This window comes from Electrophorus electricus, chromosome 1, assembly GCF_041902795.1.
Source record: "Electrophorus electricus isolate QZ-2024a chromosome 1, ASM4190279v1, whole genome shotgun sequence".
In the NCBI taxonomy this organism is placed as follows: domain Eukaryota; kingdom Metazoa; phylum Chordata; class Actinopteri; order Gymnotiformes; family Gymnotidae; genus Electrophorus; species Electrophorus electricus.
The window spans coordinates 42,699,548-42,723,558 of NC_137497.1; the positions used below are offsets into that span (position 1 = coordinate 42,699,548).

Consider the following 24,011-nt stretch of genomic DNA (forward strand, 5'->3'; position numbering starts at 1 on the left):
TACAGAGGAACTTACAATTCTAATCAAGTTACAGAGATGAGCAAAAGTAGCATTAGGAATCTTGCCCAGGGATCCTTATTGGTATAGTACAGAGTGCTTGCATGGATTGGGCTCAACCCCTGATCTTCCACAAGGGACACACTGTTGTTACCCACTACACTATATGGTCTCCACAAGCGATAAGCACATTTTCCCCAGGCCTGTTGGTTATGACATGCCTTTCAGGAGTTTTTGTAAGGAAGTCATTTCAAAGAACATTGAGAAAAGGAACACGATCTGGGTCTCTATCTGGGTCATAGTTCAGCGATATGATGCCAAAAATGGGGTACCTTTTAGTGGTACCCATTGTACAATATACACTACACTACATTATTACATATTAAATCACTTATATATTCCCCAATAACACTTGAGTATAGTATGTTATTATGAAAATAAAAGGGGTAAAGACGTTTGGTGCCATTCACTGCAGGAAAAGCCTTCAAGTGTCCCAAAGTGTTCCCCCCCCCCCCCCAATCTTTTATCCAAACGTTTCAAATTCCAGTCCGTCCGTGTATTCGTTTGTATGCCATTTTAACCTTATGCCTACATTTATGAGCTTTCTGCCAGGCTGCCATATTGCGCCACCGCTAATGACGGTCTATAGAAGTATATTATCTGTGCTGGGAGGAGCTCGGCTGATCACGAATCAAGGGTTTTTTCCACGATTCTTCCACCACATCAGTAATTGCTGGCGAAAACCGTTTATAACAAACTGTCTTGACAACATCATGCATAATGAATTATTCTGCTCAGAAGACGTTTTACGCAAGAACAATTAGAAGCCAAGACTTGAAAGACCGGTGTGGTTTTGGGTGTGTGCGAATACTTGGTTTTGGACTAATACGTAGATGCGTTCAGCAATGACAGAAAAGCCTTCCCTGCATTAGGTCTTTACATGTGCTTGTTCCCATCCTGGACGTGGCTCCGTGCGCACCTGCTACAGTTGCGTGGCTTGAAGACAACACGCAGGCTACTAAAACAGAACCGTAACAGTCATGGAGCTTAATGGAAACCTCGGCAAATACGGTGAGCATTTCTGGTAGAAATAAGACTGTTATGTCACGTCTGACAGTATTTGTGGTTTCACAGACGCTTCTCTACATTGAGAACTAATGAGAGTCTGATTTAAATGTGGCGCAAGTTTCAGGCAGTGCGCCGTGGGGTGAGTTTACTTTTATAGCTGTAAAGTGACTGTTACAGACTTCCTTGTTCCGACGGTTTGAACTATATATTTCAGGTGGTAAATATAATATTATTTTGGTTCTGTTCTGCAAATGACTGCTTTAAGCCTCGGCTAAAATTATACGTTTAATTTTCGTCGTATTTATGTATTTATTTCTCTCATTTTTGTCGGTTAGACTGTATGACAAAAATATTATGCCTGTTTATATTGCTGCTGTCAGTGTCGCCTGGGGATGTTCTCGAATCTCATTTAATCTCATAATGCTTTTTGCTTCACTTCGTTAATTATAAATTAAAGTTTAGCCTGACCATTAATAGTTTAGGCTCAAATGTAAATGGTACAGCTAAAATATTGCTGTTCTAGATTTCAGGCTGCGCACAATTAACATGTTCGTAACAGCTGTACAGAGTAATACCAAGACCATAGTTTTCTTGTTTAGGTGACATACTTGGCGAAATTAGGTGATTATGACATTGGCACATAGACAGAAATCGACCTTGACTTGATGCGTGATGCTCTGTAATAGCATCATACTGAACTCGTTTTCGTTATAACTTTTGGTAATTGAAATTACTCTAGCGTTCCCTGGCTTCGCAATTCAAACGCTGGTGGAATAAACGTATGAACATAATGAAATTGAGAAACTGACATGAACTTGGAACGATGTCAGACTGTTCACTGAACCAGTAGAGGGCGCACTAACATAAAATGTTTGATTTGGGATAGGAAAGCCTTGCAGTGCAGCGCTGGCCCATAGCCCGGGAGTTCGCAGATCGCCACAAGTTAACGTGGCAAAAAGCTGGAATACAACCGTATTTATCGGACTTGTAAACTGCATATATCCTCATAAACTACCCCAGTTGTAAACTAACCGTTTACGTTCTTAAAAATATTATTCTTGCTATTTTAAGAATTGCCCCGATCTAAAAGACAGCGGACTCCCATGGGCAGTGGTAGCGGTGGGACGCTTCGGAGTTGTTGGTGACTCAGTAGGAATATTCTGCGGGTGTAGAACACGCCCAAGACTCAGCAGGACAATTTGCAAACGTCATGGGTTTCTAGTGGCAAGATCATTTTCAGGCTAAATTAAGTCCGTAAAGGGATACAAGGAATTTGGCATGTCTGCGCAGAAGTTCATTAATCCCGAGAGAGGGATGAAGATTGCACTTAAAAATGGAAAACTCCGAGGTTGGTAGGTTGCGCATTTCTGCCGCTTTCTGGTGACATTTCGGCTATGCCTTTGCGCTGGTGTGGTGTACAAATACATTCTTAAGGAGTTATTTCATGTTGTTGTAGGAGCATAGTTAACGCTGCAGTCTACAGTTTTCCAAAGACAAATGAATAAGATATTCTACCCGTTCTCCTAAAACAGGTTATAAACTCAAATAATGAACTCAGATCTTTGAACTTTAGATACTCTTAACTGGGTTACCTAAAGTGGACTACGGTGATTTGTTTGTGCTATTATGTTTATGACTGTTCAGTTAACATACATTACATCAGTTGTTTTCTTGACAACCTAAAACTTAAAAACGTTGCAGGATGTCTGCTGGTCTGAAAGTAAACGTAAAGCGCAGTTTGCTATCAACGAGTATTGCTCACAGGGAGTAACCAAAGTGGATAACTGTTTTGGATATAAGCCTGGACAGGGTGTGACAAACCAGTTTTCTCGCTCTACTTCTTGTGCACTCACGTACAATTAGAAGAAATGTAAAAGCCATCCGAGGCCATGCATCCAGAGAATGAATGAATGAATGAATCTATCTATCTATCTATCTATCTATCTATCTATCTATCTATCTATCTATCTATCTATCTATCTATCTATCTATCTATCTATCTATCTATCTATCTATCTATCTATCTATCTATCTATCTATCTTGATAGACAGCCATTCACAAGGCAACGTAGTGCATTTAGGCATGTAGATATGGTCTTCATGCCTAAACATGACCTGCTGAAGCTCAAACTGAGCATTAGAATGGAGCAGAAAGATGATTTAAGTGACTCTGAACATGGCCTGGTAGATGGGCTGGTCTGAGCATTTCAGAAACTGCTGATCTACTGAGATTTTCATGCACAACCATCTCTAGGGTTTACAAGGAAAAAGAGAAAATATCCAGTGAGCAGCTGTTCTCTGGGTGAAAATGCCTTGTTGATGAGCTGATTTGAGCTGATAAAAAGGCAACAGTAACTCAAATAACCACTCATTACAACTGAGGTATGCAGAAGAGCATCTCTGAACACACAACTCTTAGAACCGTGAAGCAGATGGGCTACAGCAGCATAAGACCCCTGTCAGCTAGGAACAGGCAACTGAGGCTACGATTCACACAGGATCACCAAAATTGGACAAACAGAAGAAAACGTTGCCAGGTCGGATGGTAGTGTCAGAATTTGATCTAAACAAGGTATGAATGGTATGGATCCATCCTGCCTTGTATCAGCAGTGTGGGGGAGGTTACTTGGCATGCTTTGGGTCCCTTCATATCATATGAGCACCGTGCAAATGCCACTTCCTACCTGAGTCCATCCTAACTGTTGCACGACCAAGTGCCCATCTTCTGACAGCTACTCCCAGCAGGATAACGCATATTGTCCCAAGCTCTAATCAGCTCAGTCTGGGTTCATGAACATGACAAAGAATTCACCGTACTCAGATGGCCTGCACAGTCACCAGATCTCAGTCCAACAGAGCACGTTTGTGATGGCTGGACTGGGAAATTGGCATCATGGGTGTGCAACTAAAAAATGTACAGCGACTGCCGCATTAACAGGCTGCTATCATGTCAGTATGAAGCAAACTCACTGAGGGATGTTTCCAGCAGCTTGTTGAATCTATGCCACGAAGAATTAAGTTCTGAAGGTAAAAGGGGGTCCAAACCGATACTAGCAAGGTGAAGGTCCGAAGGTAGTCGGTTAACAAAGCACTACTGTATTCCACCATCAGAATGGTGTTTTGTCTTGAAAAAATATTGAAGATATGCATGTTTTGTGTAGTTATTTGTGGTTACTGCTGTCACACACCTCTGTTACAACTGTCATGCACATGCGCTGTTATTTCCAGACCTGCTCGTACTCTCCGTTAGTTTGCACATAAATAATTTAGCATCCCATCAAAATTAATGTGGATTATTGTGGTAGACGTATGCGCGTTCTTTGTACTAAAATTTCACAACATTTAATTGCGTTTCCTTCGTGTAAATGAGTAAGAAGCTAAAAGTGTTACAACCATGACAGATTTCCACAGACAGCTGTCATCCTGTTTAAGACCTACTGAACATGCATTTGAATTTGCAAAATCAGAATTCCCCCCTCAGTTGTTCATGGGCCTTGTATGAGAAAACCACAATAGATACTTTCAAACCAGCACATTGAGCATTAGTGCCTAAACGTCTGTGGGCACTGGGTTATTTTTGATAATGCGTTTTCCCAGTGAATTATGCTATAATTCTTCGGTCTTCTTGTGATAACCTTCTGCGAACACAAACACTCCTATATGTATGATTCTGTTTACAATGACTGTGCAAAGCAGTGCGAAAAAAATCATTTAACTGGAGTTATGTTTTTAATCGTCTTTGCAGTCTAATATAAGAGCGCTGACAGAACTGAAGGCTTCTGTACCAAGTAGGACTTTAAACCAGTAATATGTTAAACAGGAAGTGTTTAATTCGGCCCTTTCTTGGTTTGTAATAGCGTGGATTCTGCATCTTGAGTAATCGCAAACTTTTCCTCAGACAACAGAAACAAAAGCTTGTCCAGGTGTTTCACCTCAGCTCACGTGAAAATGATTAACCCAAAATGGGGCAAAAAGGCTCTCGGCTCAGGTCTTTCTCCAGGACTGTAGATGTTCAGCGCTTCGTACAAAGCATTCCTTAACTCTAGCTGCAGGCGGTTCAGTGAGCCTTGGGTAGTCACTGCTTTGCTGCATCAGCCTGGTCAGCTGCCACATAAAAGCTTCCTTGTGCAGATTCAGCACCTGAAGAGTGCCTGAGAACCAGCTGCTCACAACTTGCCAGATCGAAGTAGCCTTCATGGCCAAAAGACCCGAGGTGCTGTGGAGCTTTCGGCATGTTGAAACTGTGTCTCCGTCTCCAGCAGTAGTTTAAGCTCCTTCAGAATCAGTTCAGAGTTTTTGGTGACTGGTGTGGTGCACCTAGAGGCCTTTTCTCTTGTTTTTTTAATGAGTCAGTCTCATGCCATACTGGAATTTTAAGTTTAATTCATAATATTTCCTCTATTATGATGTAAAAATCTGTTTGGTCTAATCCAATATCAAATTTATTGAGATATGTTATTACATGTATACTACATGCCTGTACACACCTCTACATACATACATACATACATACATACATACATACATACATACATACATACATTTTATGTCCGCGTCTTCAGCTTAAGAGAAAAAGCATGTTGCTATACTACAACAACGCACCACACCCACTGTCCTGCCCAGGTCTACATCCATCTCTGTTACACATCAGCACACACAGTCAGGCTCACGCAGGTTTTAACCGGTCCCACTTAATGTGTTTGCATCCTGCCTATTTCCATATTAAAACAAATGTATCCTGCTGTTTGGTGAGTAAGTCCACGGTATTGGAACATTATATTGGAACTTCTCAAGTTGGTCCTGCTGTGTGCGTAAAGTGTAGGGTCCCATAGCTGGTTATAAACAAGTGTCAGAAACCTGTTCACCAGGGTAGTGCACAGCTACCCTGAAAATGAGCTATTACTGGAAAGAAATGAAGGAGTTCACTTGTTATGAGTAATCCTAGTCTAGTCATGAGTAAAGTTGTCCACAAAAGATGGACGCCTCGTACATAGATGAGTAGGACACACTTTTCTGTTGTTTGTTACAGGTGTGTAGTCTTAAATTCGTAAACAGACATTTCTTGTTCATCTCTTCTCTGATTGGTCCAGCGGTGAGGTCATGTGTACTGCGGTGGGGCAGGCTGACGAAACTTTTCTTCAGGTGTCTGAAGTGTCTGAAACCCACTCTGGGTGTTTTTAATCGTCAAGCCTGCACTTGATCAAAAGTTGAAAAGATCCCAGTAATTATAGGTGAAAGGCAAGCCCCAGAAGAGTTAATATATGGTATCTACATGTACAGATTAGAGGTGAAGGGTTGGGAGTTGGGAGTTGGGACTTTTCACCTTGTCCTTTTTAAACTAAAGTCTTTCTAACCTTTCAGTCTAATTTTTTCCTTCTATACAAGCCTAAAAACAGTAACGCTAAAGGTCCAGATATTTGCAAGTCTCTGGGAGTGCTCAGAAGAAAGCTCACTATAAATCAAACAATGCAGTATATATACACAGCAACTAGTGCTAGTAAAATATTAAAACTCAACTCTGATAGCATCTAAAGTTCAAGCTATTGATGAAGGAGGGAATATGATGGAAAGCTCAGACAAGGAAAAACTTTTAGGCTGTTTTACAGACCATCCCTCTGTTTACATATATTTGAGATGTAAGCGCTGTATTGTTTTAGCTGGTACTGTGGCAGAGACAATCTATAAATGGTGATAAACACAAATAACAAGCAAATCATAACCATACTATCCCTAAACAAAGATCTTAATTCTAAGAATTAAAAAAAGTCAAAAAGTCCTGCTCTTCCCGAGTACAAAAACTGGAATGTACATGAGGTGGCAGCAGCCATCTACCCTAAGAAACTATACACAACAGGATTCCTAAGCTTTGAAAAATATGTGGGCCATTCTTATCTGTTTCCCAGGTGACATAAAAGTGAGAAGGAAGCTCAGTCCCATCCAAGAGACTGACCACTGCTCCGGACATGGCCCGCTCACAAAATAAGACCACTATCAATAGTGGCTTAAGATGTCAAAACAAGATTGTCTCAGCATCCTGCAGTTGGGAGCAAGGAAGAGGAGAGAGAGAGAGAGATAGGGAGAGAGAGAGAGAGAGAGAGAGAGAGAGAAAGAGAGGGAGAGAGAGAGGGAGAGAGAGAGAGGGGCCCCATGCTACATGCAACATCAGGGCTTCCATAAATGATAAGACCACTTATGGAAGTATCTGGATTAAATAGTTACATGAAATCATGAACATGATTTATGATTTGGATGATAATATTGTGTAATATCATGAGATTCATTTTAGAGTTATGGCAGTACAGCTATCATTACTGGCAGGATTGCAGCAGCTGTTTGGCCAATTTTAAACTATTTTTAAATTATGTAACTTATAAAACATATAAAGACCAAAATCTTTATCAGCACTGTTTTCCACTAGTGTTTGCCCCCTTTTTATAGTTTATGTCACTATGTGAATTTGTGGAGTGGTTGTGTGAATCACTGATGTGTGAATCACTGATGTGTGAATCACTGATGTGTGAATCACTATATGTTTAAACTGCTCCAGAATAATCATCTATTTGTAAAGTCTAAATGAAATATGTTCAAATTGTTTCATTTACAGCATTTAGAAGACTTTAGAATGACTTACTAAAGTGCATTGTAGTCTCCATCAAATGTATATCATCACATGAGCATAGATAGGTCACTGTCAAGAATACTATCAGCCTAAAGTCCTGACTAGAGTGGACATTTTGTTAAATAAGTGGATAGTTGAGTAATTAGTGACTAAGTGAAGAGGTGAATCTTCAGTCTTTAGTAGTGTCTCAGCTGTACCGACAGCCAGGGGAACTTCTTTCCACCACATGAGTCTTGATGCATGTTGCTAAATTCTATAGCAGAACCGTCAAGAAAGCACATCTGTAACTCAGATGTATTTGTTATAATTATACACTTCCCATTTTTCCCCAGAGTGTTTCTCCCATTTGTTCATTACATTTGGCTTTTAGTTTTCAGCACAGTGGCCCATTGAAACATTTTCAACACAACCAGAGCTTCTGTAGAATCCTGTGCATTGGCTGTGTGCCCAGTTTGGAAGTAGGCGTCATTACAAAGGTACACGTCGTCTTGTTTAGGTGCCAGTGCTTGGAGATCTGTGACAGGAGTGTGTGCAGAATGTCAGCAGGGTTGTGACTGTGTCCACACCCCTGAGCTGGAGAGCCCACAAGGCTGTGTAGTGTTTACTGCTTGGATCCAGCTACAGAGATTATGTCCCTTCCTCACCCCAGGGGCTGCTGGGAAGATGTTTGTCTGTCTGTTTGGAATGATGGCAGTGATCTGTTATTTTATATGCCACCAGTCCCCAGGAGGGAGGAGCATGATGGAAGGAGTGATGTTTGTGAAATACCATCCTCATCACCACACACACACACACACACACACACACACACACACACACACACACACACACACACACACACACTCACACACACAGACACCCCCCCATACACACACACAGACGCACACATACACACACTCACACACACGCACATGTACACTCACACACACGCACAGACACACACACACACACACACACACACACACACACACTCACACACACACACACAGACACACCCCCCCACACACACACTCACTCACACACACCCCACACACACACACACACACACAGACGCACACATACACACACTCACACACAGACACATGCACATGCACACTCACACACAGACACACACACACACAGACATACACACACACACACACACACACACACACACAGACACCCCCCCATACACACACACAGACGCACACATACACACACTCACACACACGCACATGTACACTCACACACACGCACAGACACACACACACACACACACACACACACACTCACACACACACACACAGACACACACCCCCACACACACTCACTCACACACACCCCACACACACACACACAGACGCACACATACACACACTCACACACAGACACATGCACATGCACACACACACACAGACACCCCGCAACAAAACACAACACGTTGTTTAGCTTCTATTGTGAACTGTCTTTATTTCTTTCACTAGTGCATAGCATTGTGGCCTGTAGGCTTGGTCTAGGACATCATTATTCTGAGAAAGGCATTTTGCGCCTTAATGCAGAACAGATTTTTGTGGAGCTTTGTGGAAAATAAACAGAGTGTATTGTTCAGACAGTCACACACAATCAGGCTATTTTAACAGGATTTACATGTCTTTGCTTTTTCATTAATACAAAGGCCGTTCCTCACAGGCACATGCGCGTGCAATGTAATACACAGGTGCCACCTTGCTGTTCTATAGCTCAGAATATCACATCCACCTGTTGTGTAAGATGCACTTGTAATGAGCCACAGCACTGAAAGAAAAAAAAACTGCTCAGTGTCCTCCAGATGATTTGTGAACACTGAATGCACAGGAATTGTTAGCTTTAACCAGGCCCTATGCATTTGCATTGTTTCAACAGTATAACAGTGTTTTAAGTTTAAACCTTAGTTCATATGTTATCTTGTTCAGTAGTTTTAGTAGAGATCCATTTTCATTTGTGTTTATGGTATGTGGCTGACACACACAGATATGCCATCAGTCCTGATCTTGTTGGTTTTGTGTGTGTGACCTCAGCTCTGGAGACAGACGCAGACCTGCAGTACCTTGTGACAGGAGGGAAGCTGACCAAGGTGAAGTCCAACTCCTGGAAGAAGAAGCGTTTCTTCCAGCTTCAGGATGATGGCGAGACCATATGGCATGAGTCCCAAAAGGCTTTGAAGAGAAACAACACATGTGAGCATCCACATCTTCCTCAGACTTTAACCCCAACTGCGTGTGCACGAGCATTGGCCTGGTAGCTTTCTTAGCAATGACATATCTATGCTAGCTTGAGGATTATATTTATAGTATTTAGCTGATGCTTTTTTCCAATAAATCTCACAGTTACTACTGAACACAACTTGAGCAATTGAGGGTTAAGGGCCTTGCTCAGGAAACCAACAGTGACAACTTGTTGGAGGTGGGGCATGAACTGGCAATCTTCTGATTACTAGTTGAGTACCTTAACCACAGAGCTACCAGCTTTTTATAAACAATAGAACAAAACACTTCTGTAAATTGGAACAAGGCCATCTGCCAAATTCTCTAAATGTAAATGTAAATGTAAATGTGTAGGAAATAAAAGCCAGGTCATGTGACTGACCAATCACATCACACTGTTAGCTATGTAACATAACACAGCATGAGCTGAAGCCCACTTCCCCTTGTACTGTGCGAGAGAGACATCATGCTGGTCTGTTGGGAACAAACTTTTCCTCTCACACGAATAAAAGATTAGGCAATCCACATGGTGGAATACTTGTCTTGTGCCATCCAGCACTGCAGATAGTGAAAAAAAATAAACTTCTGTGGAACATGCCCTCAGCTCCACTAGGCATGATCTGGTTGGGTGGTAGGACGGCTGGAAAGAAAAACGTCGTAAAGATAGTGTCCCCAAGGGCCAGGTCCATATCACAGCTTCCTCTCCAGCTCCTCCTAGACAGAGGAGCCTCATTTATCTGCTGCTTTCCAGATTGGGGCTGTGTGTAGATCAGGCTGGCTCCAGATCTTCGTGGAAACTTTGTGGAAGTCACACTCATGTCCAACAGCTCTTCTTTCAAAGCCCACTGGGACCTGGACTATGATGTTGTGTATTGTATCATATCCTGCAGGCATTTTCAGGCATCCTGGCCTATGCTGCATGTATTTTTTACTTCTCCTTGCTGTTTGTGACTGGTGACAAATTACAGTTATTGGATACAATTTATGATGTTATTTGTAACCTCATAGCTATGCAAATGCAATCCCTGTAAATAGGAAGTAGTTTGTGAAAAAATTATCCTTATCTGAGAACAGTACGATGGATTTGAACAATTTTAAGGACCCTAGATCTCAAACCCTGGATCTCAAAAGGATAAATAAAAAAAAAGGTTTTAAAATGGATTTGGATACAGTTCGTACAGCAATTGAAATAAGATGCAAAACCCTCTAAAAAAATAGAGCCTTTTCCTATTAATACAGGATAAGATGACACATGTATGGATAAAACAGTGTTTTGATTTGGTTTCAAATAACAAAGCAGTCTCATGTTTTTACAGGCATTTCCACACCGTAAGAACTGAGCTTCCTATTCTCTTCCTGAGCTGCCTGCAGTGCCAGGTCAGTCACTGACCTGGATGCAGAAGAGGGAGGGAGCAGAGATTGAAATAGATTTTTTCCTCCAGTTAACTTTCTAGTAAATAATTCTTAGAATTATTCTTAGAAATCATTCCACTGCTTTGACTGCTGGGAGCCTTGGTATAAACAGTAGAGCCATTTCACACACGTCCAAGGCCTCCACCTCCCCACAGGTCCAACGCTTCCGCCTCCCCACATGTTCAACGCTTCCGCCTCCCCACATGTTCAACGCTTCCGCCTCCCCACATGTTCAACGCTTCCGCCTCCCCACATGTTCAACGCTTCCGCCTCCCCACAGGTCCAACGCTTCCGCCTCCCCACATGTTCAACGCTTCCGCCTCCCCACATGTTCAACGCTTCCGCCTCCCCACAGGTCCAACGCTTCCGCCTCCCCACAGGTCCAACGCTTCCGCCTCCCCACATGTTCAACGCTTCCGCCTCCCCACATGTTCAACGCTTCCGCCTCCCCACATGTTCAACGCTTCCGCCTCCCCACAGGTCCAACGCTTCCGCCTCCCCACATGTTCAACGCTTCCGCCTCCCCACAGGTCCAACGCTTCCGCCTCCCCACAGGTCCAACGCTTCCGCCTCCCCACATGTTCAACGCTTCCGCCTCCCCACATGTTCAACGCTTCCGCCTCCCCACAGGTCCAACGCTTCCGCCTCCCCACATGTTCAACGCTTCCGCCTCCCCACATGTTCAACGCTTCCGCCTCCCCACAGGTCCAACGCTTCCGCCTCCCCACAGGTCCAACGCTTCCGCCTCCCCACAGGTCCAACGCTTCCGCCTCCCCACATGTTCAACGCTTCCGCCTCCCCACAGGTCCAACGCTTCCGCCTCCCCACAGGTCCAACGCTTCCGCCTCCCCACATGTTCAACGCTTCCGCCTCCCCACATGTTCAACGCTTCCGCCTCCCCACATGTTCAACGCTTCCGCCTCCCCACAGGTCCAAGGCCTCCACCTCCCCACACGTCCATTGACTCCACCAAAACTACACTGGCCGTTGTTTACAGACCAAAAGGAGTGTAAATAGCCACTCTTGTGTGTATTAGACATCTGCTGGATAGGATAACACAGATAAATATAGGAATGTGGGTACAGAGTAAGATATAACTCAGAAAGTGTGGTGGAGTGGTTTGTCTGACAGCCAACTGTTCTCAGTCTCAGTCTAGGTAGGGGAGTCCGTAACATTAAAACATGACGTGGTAACGGCGAGCGATTGGTGAGTGGAATGAGAATCGAAACAGACTAAGATAATATGGCAAATAACAAGTGTGTTACAAATTGTTTCATACAAATAAACAGGGGATTGGTGTAACCACGTCAGGAGAGACCGAGGCCAACAAAACAAACGAAACGTGCTAGAAAAGAACAAGACAGCTGTCTATATTTCACCAAAATAAAAATGCATAGCCTACACTCACTCCCTATCGCCAAAGAAAACAGAGACAGACCCCCCCCACCCCAAACAAACTCAGTTCAAGTGTGGAAGGGAAATCACCCACAAGCCCTGGCACGAACCTGTAACACGGAAACACACAGACCTGGGCATACACACACACGCACACGTAAATAACATAGCAGAAAGGAAACAGATCAGGGAAATGAGAAAATGTGAAAGTCCATTTCAGACAGTCCAGGTGTTGGATGCTGCTGTGCTGAACAAACTCCTCTTATCCAGAATGTTTGAATTTGGAGAGCACTGCTGTGACTGTGCAATCCCAACTGCAAGGCGCTGCTATCTCTTAAAAAGGCTTCATTCTAGATCTTTCTTTACATGCAGGGTACAGCAGCTGGCTATAAAACAACAGCTTATTGGCTCTGGCCCAGCTTGGTAAACATTCACCACCCAGCTGTGGCTGACTGATCTTACAGGAATCCGAAGGGCATTAACATTAATACGTCAACATACTGGTGGTCATTGTGTTAAGTCTTTATCGGTCTGTTCGTGACCTGTGTACCATAAAGGACAAGCCACTCTCTCATGTCTCCAGTGATATCTGCTGCGTGTCAGCCCTATGTAGCAGCGTTTGGATGAGGAAAGAAGGCTTTCCCGGCAACCCATGTGAACATAGATAGCGTTAGATGACATCATAGCTGCAGATACTATACTCTCTGTGAAATGTTAAACTGCTGCACAACTGGCAAAGCTTCAGAGGAACTGAAGGGGTGGGTCAGAGTTAAAGGGGTGGGACAGAGCGAAAGGGGTGGGACAGAGCTAAAGGGGTGGGACAGAGTTAAAGGGGTGGGACAGAGCTAAAGGGGTGGGACAGAGCTAAAGGGGTGGGACAGAGTTAAAGGGGTCTGTGATAAACCATGTACCTATCGCCTGCTGCACGAGAGTTACTGGTGCCTGTGGTTCGTGATATGTCTGTCTGCAGTATGAAGCCTTTGTACTCTGTTATCAGAAGAGATCCTTTCACAGCCTTGTGGAGATTATTTTTCTGGCTCAAATTCCCCCGCCTCCCATCAGCTTACACGTGTGCATGTACGAGCACATAGAGGATATCTTTGTCCTCCGGCATTCCGTCATCTGCTTTATGTGCTCTCTCTCTTTATGTTTATTTTTGAAAGCTTCTGTTTCTCTTCTGCCTCATTTCAGTTTTTAAATTCCCCCCTTCATCTTCAGAGCATGTCTACCAAAAAAAGAAGTCATGCTAGAACTAACACCTGCCCTGTTGTCATGCCCGCAGTTTCCATCAACGATGTGGAATCGGTGCGGCGTGGCCGGCAGTCGGAGGTTCTGCAGAAGTTCACCGATAGCTCCATGGAGGACCTTTGCTTCTCCATCATCTTCAAAGGCAAACGCAATACCCTTGACCTGGTGGCCAGCTCCCCCGAGGATGCCAAGCATTGGGTCACAGGCCTGGAGAAGTTGATTGCAAGCATGCAGAACCTCAACACCCAACAGAAGAGTGAACAGTATCCTTTAGTGGAATTAGCACACAGTGTGACCTACGGAGCAGGTTTGACCTCAACTGTAGATCACTTCAGCTTGTGCTTTAGAACAGTTAAGCCTGTGCTGTAGAACAGTTAGGCCTGGGATGTAGAACAGTTAAGCCTGTGCTGTAGAACAGTTAGGCCTGGGATGTAGAACAGTTAAGCCTGTGCTGCAGAACAGTTAGGCCTGGGATGTAGAACAGTTAGTCCTGGGATGTAGAACAGTTAGGCTTGTGCTGTAGAACAGTTATGCCTGGGATGTAGAACAGTTAAGCCTGTGCTGTAGAACAGTTAGGCTTGGATGTTTAACAGTTCAGGCCCCACAGTAGAAAGAGTTGCACTAGTAAACTAAAAGGTGGGTGCAGCTGAAAAGACATTATAAAGACATTACAGCACAACTGTCTTATCTTGGGGCAGTTGACAGCGGATATGTTTAAGCTACTCATTGCTACACATTGTTCCCAAATGTTTTTGAAGTAATCTGTCTTTCGATGAGAACAGAGCATGGCAGTAGTACATATCACACAGCAAGCTAAAGGCCAGGATCAGCTGATTAAAATAATACGCCTGTTAGTCAATAAGCCCAGGCGTGCCAGTCGAACTCATTCATGACATCCCTTAAGCACCTGAGCCGTATGCTGGGAGATGAATGTATTAGTGGGAAAGAAGGGAAATATCAGTGGGGCAGGAGCTCGGGGTGAAGATTCCCCCTTACATCGCCACCAAAGCTGGATCATTAGCCGCATGCGAAGGGCAGACAAAAACAGGGACAATGTGATGACCCTGAAGGAGGTGAAGCACTTCCTGCATGACATCAACATCGAAGTGAACGACATGTACGCCGCCAAACTGTTTGAGGTAATGAAGAGCTGATAATGTTATGTCGAGGTCAGTGACCTTATAAAAGCGCTTTCAGGGTTTACTGCTTCTAAATAGCCAGCCTGTCAGGATGTGTATGTGTTTGATAGAAGTGGTTTCACTATCTACTCATTCACAGACTGCTCTAGTCAGAAGTGGTTTAGTTTTATTGATGTAATATTGGCTGTTTTATGTTCAGATGTTGATTCAGTGTTACATGAAGTTATGGTTTGATTGTTTTGCTAGCTGAAATTGCATATTTGTATACTTTCATTAAATTATTTCAAAATGAGAATTGCTTGATATTTTGTTTCAGCACACAAAAGAATCAAAGTTACAAAAGAATCAAAAGCTCAGATTATGAGTGCGTCACCTTACTTCGCAGTTTCTAGCCGTGAACAAAACCTCACAAAGGGTTTGTTGTTCTCGCTGAACTGTGAGCGATTCGAGTTGTTCATACCTCACCCACTTTGAGCACACGCGTGACACTTCAGAATAGCTGCGTGTGTCTGGAACTCAAACGCTCACCTACACATTACTTTCCCACCATGAAATGCTGAACAAGAGCAGACTTGTCTGTTGGCACCACCCTTGTCTTAGACTAAAAGAAACATTACTGAACAACGGCTGTCTTTGCACAAGTGAGCAATGCCGCCTGTCATTATATCAAAGTCAATTCATTAATATCTGGAACAAGCTAAATATCCACCTTCAGAGCAGCTGAAGGAACAGGTCGCCCTCCGAAGTCTCGACATGCTGTACATGCTGTACATGCTGTATAGACAGCTTCGGAAAACTAAGTAAGTTCACTGTGAGTGACTCGCACTTGTGATGTGAACTCATTTAGGCCTCCATTTTAGACAATGTCTAAATGTATAAGTGCTAAATTCAGCTCCTCATTTACAAGGGTGATTTGTCATGTTCTAGGTCAGGATATATATATATATATATATTCTATTGTCCCACAGTTACACTCACTGAGATGGTTTCTGACAATGAGAAACCCTGCTCAGCTGCGTTTAGTCTTAGCGCATGACTAATATTCCTGGCTAGGTGCGCTGTTCACATGTTGAAATCTCGGGTTTCATTCTTGCATAGTGTCAGTGTGCTTGATTAACATGCAAATGTTGCCTTTTTATAGGATGTTTAGAAGGACTTGGCTTGTTAGTGTGAAGTATGTAGTACTATACAGAAATATGTGGCTAAAATATTGTGGCTGATTATCAATATTAGTTACACAGATCACAGTATAACATATCTCCCTATGATATGCCTTCTGTGCGGAATTAAACAAAAGTTTGTTCCAAATAATGAAGATGTTTGATGGTGATCCTTTTTCCTGTATTTGTTGCATTATTTTCTCCCATCACTGTGTAGGCATGTGACATATCCAAGTCGGGCGCTCTGGAAGGGGAGGAGATAAAGCACTTCTACGAGCTGCTGACCGCCCGCGAGGAGATCGAGGTGATCTACGGGAAATACGCCCTGACGGCCGGCCAGATGAGCGCCTCCAACCTGCTCGACTTCCTGCAGAAGGAGCAGAGAGAGGCCGTGTCTCTGGATTACGCACTGATGCTTATCGAGAAATACGAACCAGACAGCGCAGGTATCACATCCGTTACTGCTGCGTCTAACCGTCGGCCTTGGCCCCCGTCTGTCTGTCAGGGTCACTGCGCTGTACCGATTTCTGAGATTCGACTCACATTGCTGCTAAATTCCAACCGCAAATAAAATCAGGCAAATTAAAATCTTCCAGGCGTTTTAATAAGAATCAAACGATTTAACAGACGCATCAACCTTCGTATTACATTTACGTTAATGCAGCCAAGCAGAAGAAGCAAATGAGCAGAGATGGCTTCCTGCGGTACCTAACCAGCGCAGAGGGCACTGTCTTTAATCCCGCCCACAAAGAGGTGTACCAGGACATGAGACAGCCGCTCAACAATTACTTCATCTCCTCCTCCCACAACACCTATCTCATGGAAGACCAGCTGAAAGGACCCAGCAGTACCGAGGCATACATCAGGTCATAATAATATGCTCTCACCAAGGAAGATTATCTGGCTATTCTTAAGCAGAGGCCTTTCTGGGTGTTTCATCACTCAGCTCAAAGGCCCTGTGCTTAAAGCCGTGCAGGGCGACTCAGTGCCTTAAACTCTTGGTGAGCCTTTTACAGTCGTGGAAGGGTTGACTGCGGTTAGTCGCGATTGTGATTGACCCTGGCACTGATACCCTGACATAATTTATGAAATTCTCATGAAATAAAAACTTGACACAGACTCTCAAAATTGAGAATTAAAGCAATTTGCACAAGTCAAGTGAATGTAGAGTTTGTAGCTTTTTCAGTGGTCGTTAGGTTAGGGAGGATTTATTGAACCCTTTCTTTCAGACAGAATTTAACCCAAATTGCTCATGTGAATTCTAAATTATTATCATCATGTTAGTTACATGGCCACATGTGATGTAGCAGATGTAGTCATGACTGGTGTGGTCGTGTTCAGGGCACTGACCAAGGGTTGCCGCTGCGTGGAGCTGGACTGCTGGGATGGCCCCAATGGAGAGCCGCTCATCTACCACGGCCACACGCTCACCTCCAAGGTGCTCTTCAAGGATGTCATCAAGGCCATCAGAGACTATGCCTTCAGAGTGAGTGTGCTCCGACATCTCTTGGCTCATGGGGTTAGTCACCAGCACGCTTCCACGCGGCGCGTTATAGGAATGCCGCAGAGCCGAAGCTCAAAGAAAGGACTTTTATATGATGCAGACACTATGCTCTGGAATGATGTCCTGTAAAGGTCTATGAGAGAGAATTTATTAGCTAGGCCTCATCATTTTTCATAGCCTTGTGCTTTTTCTGTAACTCTAAATCCAAGTATTTTTCAAAAAACATCGCAAAACTGTTTTAAACTTCTCTTTTAAACTGATATTGAATAATGTTTTTAAGTTTTAACATGTTTAGCATTATTTAGGATTGCACACAGAGGTATGTGTTCCACCCCAAGCCCTCTGAGGTCATTCATGTCCATTCATCTTGCTTGCACCAGACGTCGGAGTATCCGGTGATCCTGTCACTGGAGAACCACTGCTCTGTGGAGCAGCAGAAGGTCATGGCCAAACATATGACTTCCATCCTGGGCACCGCCCTTCTCACAAGGCCACTTGGGAAAAAGATGCCCACCACTTTTCCTGGGCCAGAGGTCAGACGCATTCCTGCGATACACATTTATTCCTGTGCATCTAATGCTGATCTTACCGAGACAGTGAATTGTTAGCATACCATTAGTGTACCTGTAATGCTGAGCTTCCTGAAAAAGTCACCATGTATCTGGAAGGTTTGGCTACTCAGACAAACAAGGCATTCATTAATCTGACTAATTGGCACCCAGTAAGCAGGCCACAGGATTATCATTGCCTGGCATCACAGGCTTCTGCCCAGGTTGACGATGTGACGTGATTACATGAACATGTGTGAGATATAGATGTGTTCACATATTTTTGCAGTAGGGGCGGCCCTGCCAAAACCTCCCCACTCCTACTTACTACCTTCCTCGGACTGCGTCCTCACCACCGACTTCCTGTTTATGTTACATTCTCAGTCTAATATTTCGATGAGTCATATCATTTCACAAAGCTCCAGCAAGGCTGTAGTTTGAGACTGGGTGGTTTTGCGAAGCTTAATTGCAAAAGTGTGCGCCACAGAATGGAATTTAATTTTGAGGTTTAACTTCGATTAGCAAAAGCTCTGAGGTTCAGGGGTTTCATGCAGATGATTGTGTTTAGTATAGGCCATAATGGGTTGTTTTTTTCCTTTCCTGACAAGCTTGTTAAGGCGAAAGAATCTCCCTCTGGGAATGATTTCTGCCTTTCACTTGGAGATCGTCCCAGATTCCGACCGATTGCCTGGGGGTGTGGGGTAGGGCAAGAATGCACTTTGACATGAAAGAGACTCCCACATGCACAAGGGAGAATCTCGTGTTTCAGAGCCATTCTGCACCTCCACAAAGGCATGGAAGTCTACTTCTGAAAGGAATGGTGGCCACCAATGTAGTTCTTGAGCCTAAAAGGCACATTTTGTAAATTATACTTTTTCTCCAGAACCTTTTCTACTAAATTCCTTCCAGTGACAGTGGTGCACACAGCGGGAGACCGCATCATGTTAACATCGTGCACCCGCCTCTTTATGATGCCTGTTTTCGTGCATGTCCAACGCGTGTGTCATCCTGCAGGAACTAAAAGGCCGGATCCTGGTTAAAGGCAAGCGTCTCAACAAGCTGGACGTGGTGTTCGAAGACAACAGCTCAGTGGATGTGGACAGTGTGTCCGAGGAGGACGAGAGCGCCGAAGCCAAAGAAGGCGAGCAGAAGGCCAAGGCCAAGGTGCGTCCACGCCGCTAATGCCCCTCCCACCCAAAACTAGGAAGCACATGGAGCAGATGTGACTTCTGTGGCCGATAGTCATGAGCATATGCACACAGGGTGTGCATATTCAAACCTCATTAACACAGATCACTACCATGCATGATATGCTTCGCTCACAACCCACTTTTGAATTTTCACACTTATGTATATGCTTCAAAGGAATTCATTTATCTTTTGGTGTTTTTAGAAATCAAAGATCAAGCTTGCTAAGGAGCTGTCAGATTTGGTGGTCTACTGCAAGAGTGTGCACTTCAATAGCTTTGAGCACTCAAAAGAAAAACAGGCCTTCTATGAGATGGCCTCCTTTAAGGAAAGCAAGGCTAAACAGTTGGCAGAACATTCAGGTAATTCATACCTGCCTTTTTTTTGCATTCAACATTTTGGGGTTTTATCAGCTGCTTCATCAAAACAAAAGGATACAAAATGAATACAGACAACTAAGACATTTGGATCTGTTTAAACAACTCTGCTAGCATACACTCAGCTGTCCTGTTTTTTGGGTTCTGTCTGTTTCTGAACTGTCTGTGCAATGCCCTATTTCTGTATTATAGGAGCTGAGTTTGTGCACCACAATATAGACAAGCTGAGCAGAATCTATCCCGCAGGCTCCAGAACTGACTCGTCCAACTACAACCCTGTGCAAATGTGGAACTCCGGCTGCCAAATCGGTGCCCGTCTACAGACACTTCCTCACTGTAGCGCTAACGCATTCCAAAAGATTAGCATGACACAGCCGGTCAAACTCTCAGCACTGCAGCATTTAATTGCTTTTATGTGAATATTTCCTCCCTAACAGTGGCTCTGAACTTCCAAACACCATGCAAACAGATGGATTTGAATCAAGGCCGCTTCCTGCCCAACGGGAAATGTGGCTACATCCTAAAGCCGCACTTTATGAGAATCCCAGATTTTAATTTTGATGCCTGCAACCTTACCAGTGGACGATGGCTGAGGAAGAAAAACTTGCATATCATGGTCATTACATTTCTATGATTATGATATACATTAATAATTCTTTTAACATAAAAGAGCATTTAGGAATTTGTTGGTTTAATTAACCACCTAATGTGTAATTGCATGAAATGAGTTTCTTCTAAATAGCTGCTCATGTCTTTTATATGGAGATACATATTGTTTTGTCCAGTAGTTGGCGATGATTGCCCTTGAGAGCTCAAAGCCCATAAGTCTCGTACATTGGTCAAAGCTCTGAGCGTTTAGCAAACAGAAAGATACTCTTTTGCACCTTGGGAAGATTTATATGGCCGAAAAGCGGCTAAAGTTGAAAACCGTCCCGGCTGTGCCCTCTCAGGTCATCTCTGCCCAGCAGCTTCCTAAGCTGAACAAGGACAAGGTGTCGTCCATTGTGGACCCGTTTGTGCGAGTGGAGATCCATGGAGTAACCGCAGACAAATCCAGTGCACAGACAGCACACATCAACAACAATGGTGAGTGGAAACAACACCCTTCCCAACTTTTCAATCCACACAGAGGAAAATCTAAGCCCCTGGCACACTGCTAGCTCTATGGTGATGAGTGTCACATAAGTCCATCTCGGGTCACCTTCCTACAGGGTTCAATCCAATGTGGAACAAAACCTTCGTGTTTGCCATTAATGTGCCGGAGTTGGCCATAGTGCGCTTCGTGGTGGAGGACTATGACCCTGCGTCTGCTAACGACTTCATCGGGCAGTACACTCTACCCTTCACCAGCATTCAGAATGGTGAGTCCGCGCAGTAACAAGCACAGTGAAACCAGAGAGCGCAAATGCCCAAATGGAAATTCATACGAACCTGCTTCCTCTATCGACAGGATACCGTCACATCCCTTTGCTCACGAAGTGTGGCAACGTCATCCCTTCCGCAGGACTCTTCGTCCATATCATGGCTCTAGACGACTAAAACACTCCGCATGCTCCGGCCTCCAACCACTGCAGGCGCAGCGAGGCAGACCAGTGGCCAAACCCAAGACCGTCACTGTGGCAACTGCGAAACTACTCACGAGACTTCTGAGACGCTGGTTTGTGAAGCTGGTCGATTACTGCTACATATGCCAATACCTTCCGCAGTAAACGGCCCTGGTAAGGACAAGGAGCAGTCGGCAGAACAGAGATTTGGGAATGTGTGTGTTCAACCAGCCTGGGATATGCAGGCTTGAGGGAGACTCCACAGCCGCCCCAAGGATTCAGAGCGACTCCATAATCTCTCCAAGGATTCATCTTGACTGAGCTTGACTGGACCTCACACTTACCAGATTTTAATTTGGAACTATTGGGTATGAGAACCAGCAAGGTGTTTGAGGTGATTCTTTTTTTAGACGTAGAATGAAAGAAATTGTTAATATTTTGTCATATTTTTAAGGGGAAAAAAATCTGCTTTACTTAAAAACATGCGGCTGTAATTTTGTAATATAACACATTTCTGAAGCATGTGCAGCAATTTTGCTTAAATATTACCGCACTGTGACTAATATTATAATCATGCCTCTCACCTCAGAAATCTTTTACCTGTTTGGTTATTTAATTTTTAATCTGTACCAAACAGAATAATTTTCTGCAGTAAATATCATTAACCAAGAAATATTTCACTAGCATTTTGTTTTTCTCAAAAACATTATTTGGATTAAAGAAAATCAAAAAGAAAACTGAATCTGTGTATATAATTGCCGAGTAATCCGGAGTGTGAGTGACGCAGAGCCCACGAGCACGGCAGCGACAAGCTGCGGCCAGGCCCGGCCCGTCCTAGAGTCCTCCAACCAGAGATCTCACAACAACATGGCTTCATTCCTTTTTTTTTTTCCCCAAGATAGCACCTAATCATTTTTCAAAGAATTTCTTTTTTTTTTTTTCCCCCACGAGTGCCTTTTTTTTACCCCAAGAATGGTCGTATTATGTTAATGGGAATAGATTATGGTTTGCAGAGTTGTAAAAAAGATATAAAGATACTCTGGTTCTATGTGAAAAGGTGTTTGTGACCTACTCAAATATGGGCTAGCAAGTTTTTTTTTTTTTACAGTCTACTGTGGATAAATTAAACAGAAAATGTACAGGCTAATCAATTAATTATTCTTTTTAAAATTAATTTTTATTCATAAATCATATGCCCTCCAAATCATCTTCAAATCACCCGTTTTATAATAACTAAATATATCATTACATCCTGGAAATAAAGTAAAACAGTAATTTTTCATGGCAGTGCAGTGTTGTACATCTTTGGTGATGTGAGACATTGAATAATATTCAACACTGTTCAACGCTAATTTTATTAGGCTACCAGAGCCCGACTGGTAATCTGGAATCAAAGCCAAAGGAAAGACTCCTTAATACATTTGGAAAATATATCCACATTGTGTCCCAATCAAAACGTAAGTATTGAAATTGATTTAATACTTTCCAAGTTGTCATAAGCATGATTCTCATAGCAGCTTTTGTATTTGTTTCCAAATAAAGTCTTCAGTGGTCGTTATTTGTCATACATCAACATGTAACTTATCTTTTGTGGAAAAAAACTTCCTGATTGGGCGATTAGTAGTACAATTTATTACAGTATAGAAAAGCCAAAATTCCCATTTATGAATTATTATTATGAGTAAGACTATTTTCATATTGTGACAGGCTGCCTTGTTGCTGCCTGTCTTTGCTGAACAGCAACACACGAGTTTTTTTGATAGATGTAATGTGTAAATGTTGGACCCCTTTTAAATGCCTTGGTGATGGGGGTAGGTCAGCTTTGCCTGCACCTGCACTTTTTATTGCTAATTGATGTTTGCCATTGTTAGCATTTTGGTTAGTGTGTTATAGATGTTAGTGCCACGGTGGGCTTCATCCCTGGGGGTGTGGCCCTCATTACCAGTAGACACATGCACTAAGAGGTTCCAGCCTGGCCTTCACCAGATCACATGACTCTTCCACCACTCTAATGCATCACCTGTGCTCAGATAGTAGTGTGTCCAAGTACAAATGACCATCGACTAGCCAGTACTAAGCTCCTGTACTTAACACTGCATGTGTCTACCATATATTACTTATATGTGCATTATTATTATACAGTATTATTTCGTCTTATACGTGTTCTCTTATATCTCTATTTTTAAATATTTTTATTTAATCCAAGTCTAGTTAATCTTTCCTGCTCTGTGTTAATCTATTTGGTGTGTTATATGATCATTTCTGAAGACAACTATGTGTAAGTCTTAGGAAATAAAACTTTAAAAGAAAAAGAATAAAGCTTAGGAAAAAAACTCAAATATGAGCATTTTTCTAAGCATTGAGACAGCCTCATTCCTGATTTAGACCTGATTTAAGATTACAATATTACCCTAAACAAAACACCTTGTTAGATGTGTGGCATATGCATGTGTGCACAGAAAGTGCTTCAGTTTAAACACTAGCCGGCTTCAGTATAAATACTAGTTGGAGTCAATTAGTGTTCCCTGTACGTGTGGGTCACAGCAGACGTGCATCACCCAGGGAGTCAGTGTGCAGAACCCAGTTCGC

At 43.3% G+C, this 24,011-nt stretch overlaps 1 protein-coding gene across 3 annotated transcripts; it reads left to right on the forward strand.

Moving 5' to 3' along the window:
- The first annotated feature begins 675 nt into the window (after window positions 1-675).
- Window positions 676-22,159, forward strand: plcd1a (phospholipase C, delta 1a). Of its 3 annotated transcripts, none has more exons than XM_035526389.2 (15): window positions 676-1,068; window positions 9,721-9,879; window positions 13,997-14,225; window positions 14,972-15,101; window positions 16,479-16,707; window positions 16,926-17,127; window positions 17,603-17,747; window positions 18,146-18,298; window positions 19,328-19,477; window positions 19,707-19,863; window positions 20,071-20,187; window positions 20,316-20,494; window positions 20,829-20,964; window positions 21,090-21,239; window positions 21,329-22,159. In XM_035526389.2, the coding sequence occupies exons 1-15, from the start codon at window positions 1,038-1,040 to the stop codon at window positions 21,415-21,417; spliced, it is 2,256 nt and encodes a 751-aa protein (XP_035382282.1). In that variant the 5' UTR covers window positions 676-1,037; the 3' UTR covers window positions 21,418-22,159. The 3 variants fall into 3 exon arrangements, with proteins under 3 accessions (XP_035382282.1, XP_035382283.1, XP_035382281.1); XM_035526390.2 differs by lacking the exon at window positions 676-1,068 and adding an exon at window positions 1,981-2,417; XM_035526388.2 differs by lacking the exon at window positions 676-1,068 and adding an exon at window positions 1,981-2,413.
- Window positions 22,160-24,011: the final 1,852 nt, after the last annotated feature.

Excerpts from the sequence above, each read along its gene's own strand:
- plcd1a (XM_035526388.2), top strand. The coding sequence starts at position 2,344 with ATGTCTGCGCAGAAGTTCATTAATCCCGAGAGAGGGATGAAGATTGCA. Across the intron at positions 14,226-14,971 it reads ACCCAACAGAAGAGTGAACA|CTGGATCATTAGCCGCATGC; the intron begins GTATCCTTTAGT and ends TCGCCACCAAAG. Across the intron at positions 18,299-19,327 it reads CCACTTTTCCTGGGCCAGAG|GAACTAAAAGGCCGGATCCT; the intron begins GTCAGACGCATT and ends GTCATCCTGCAG.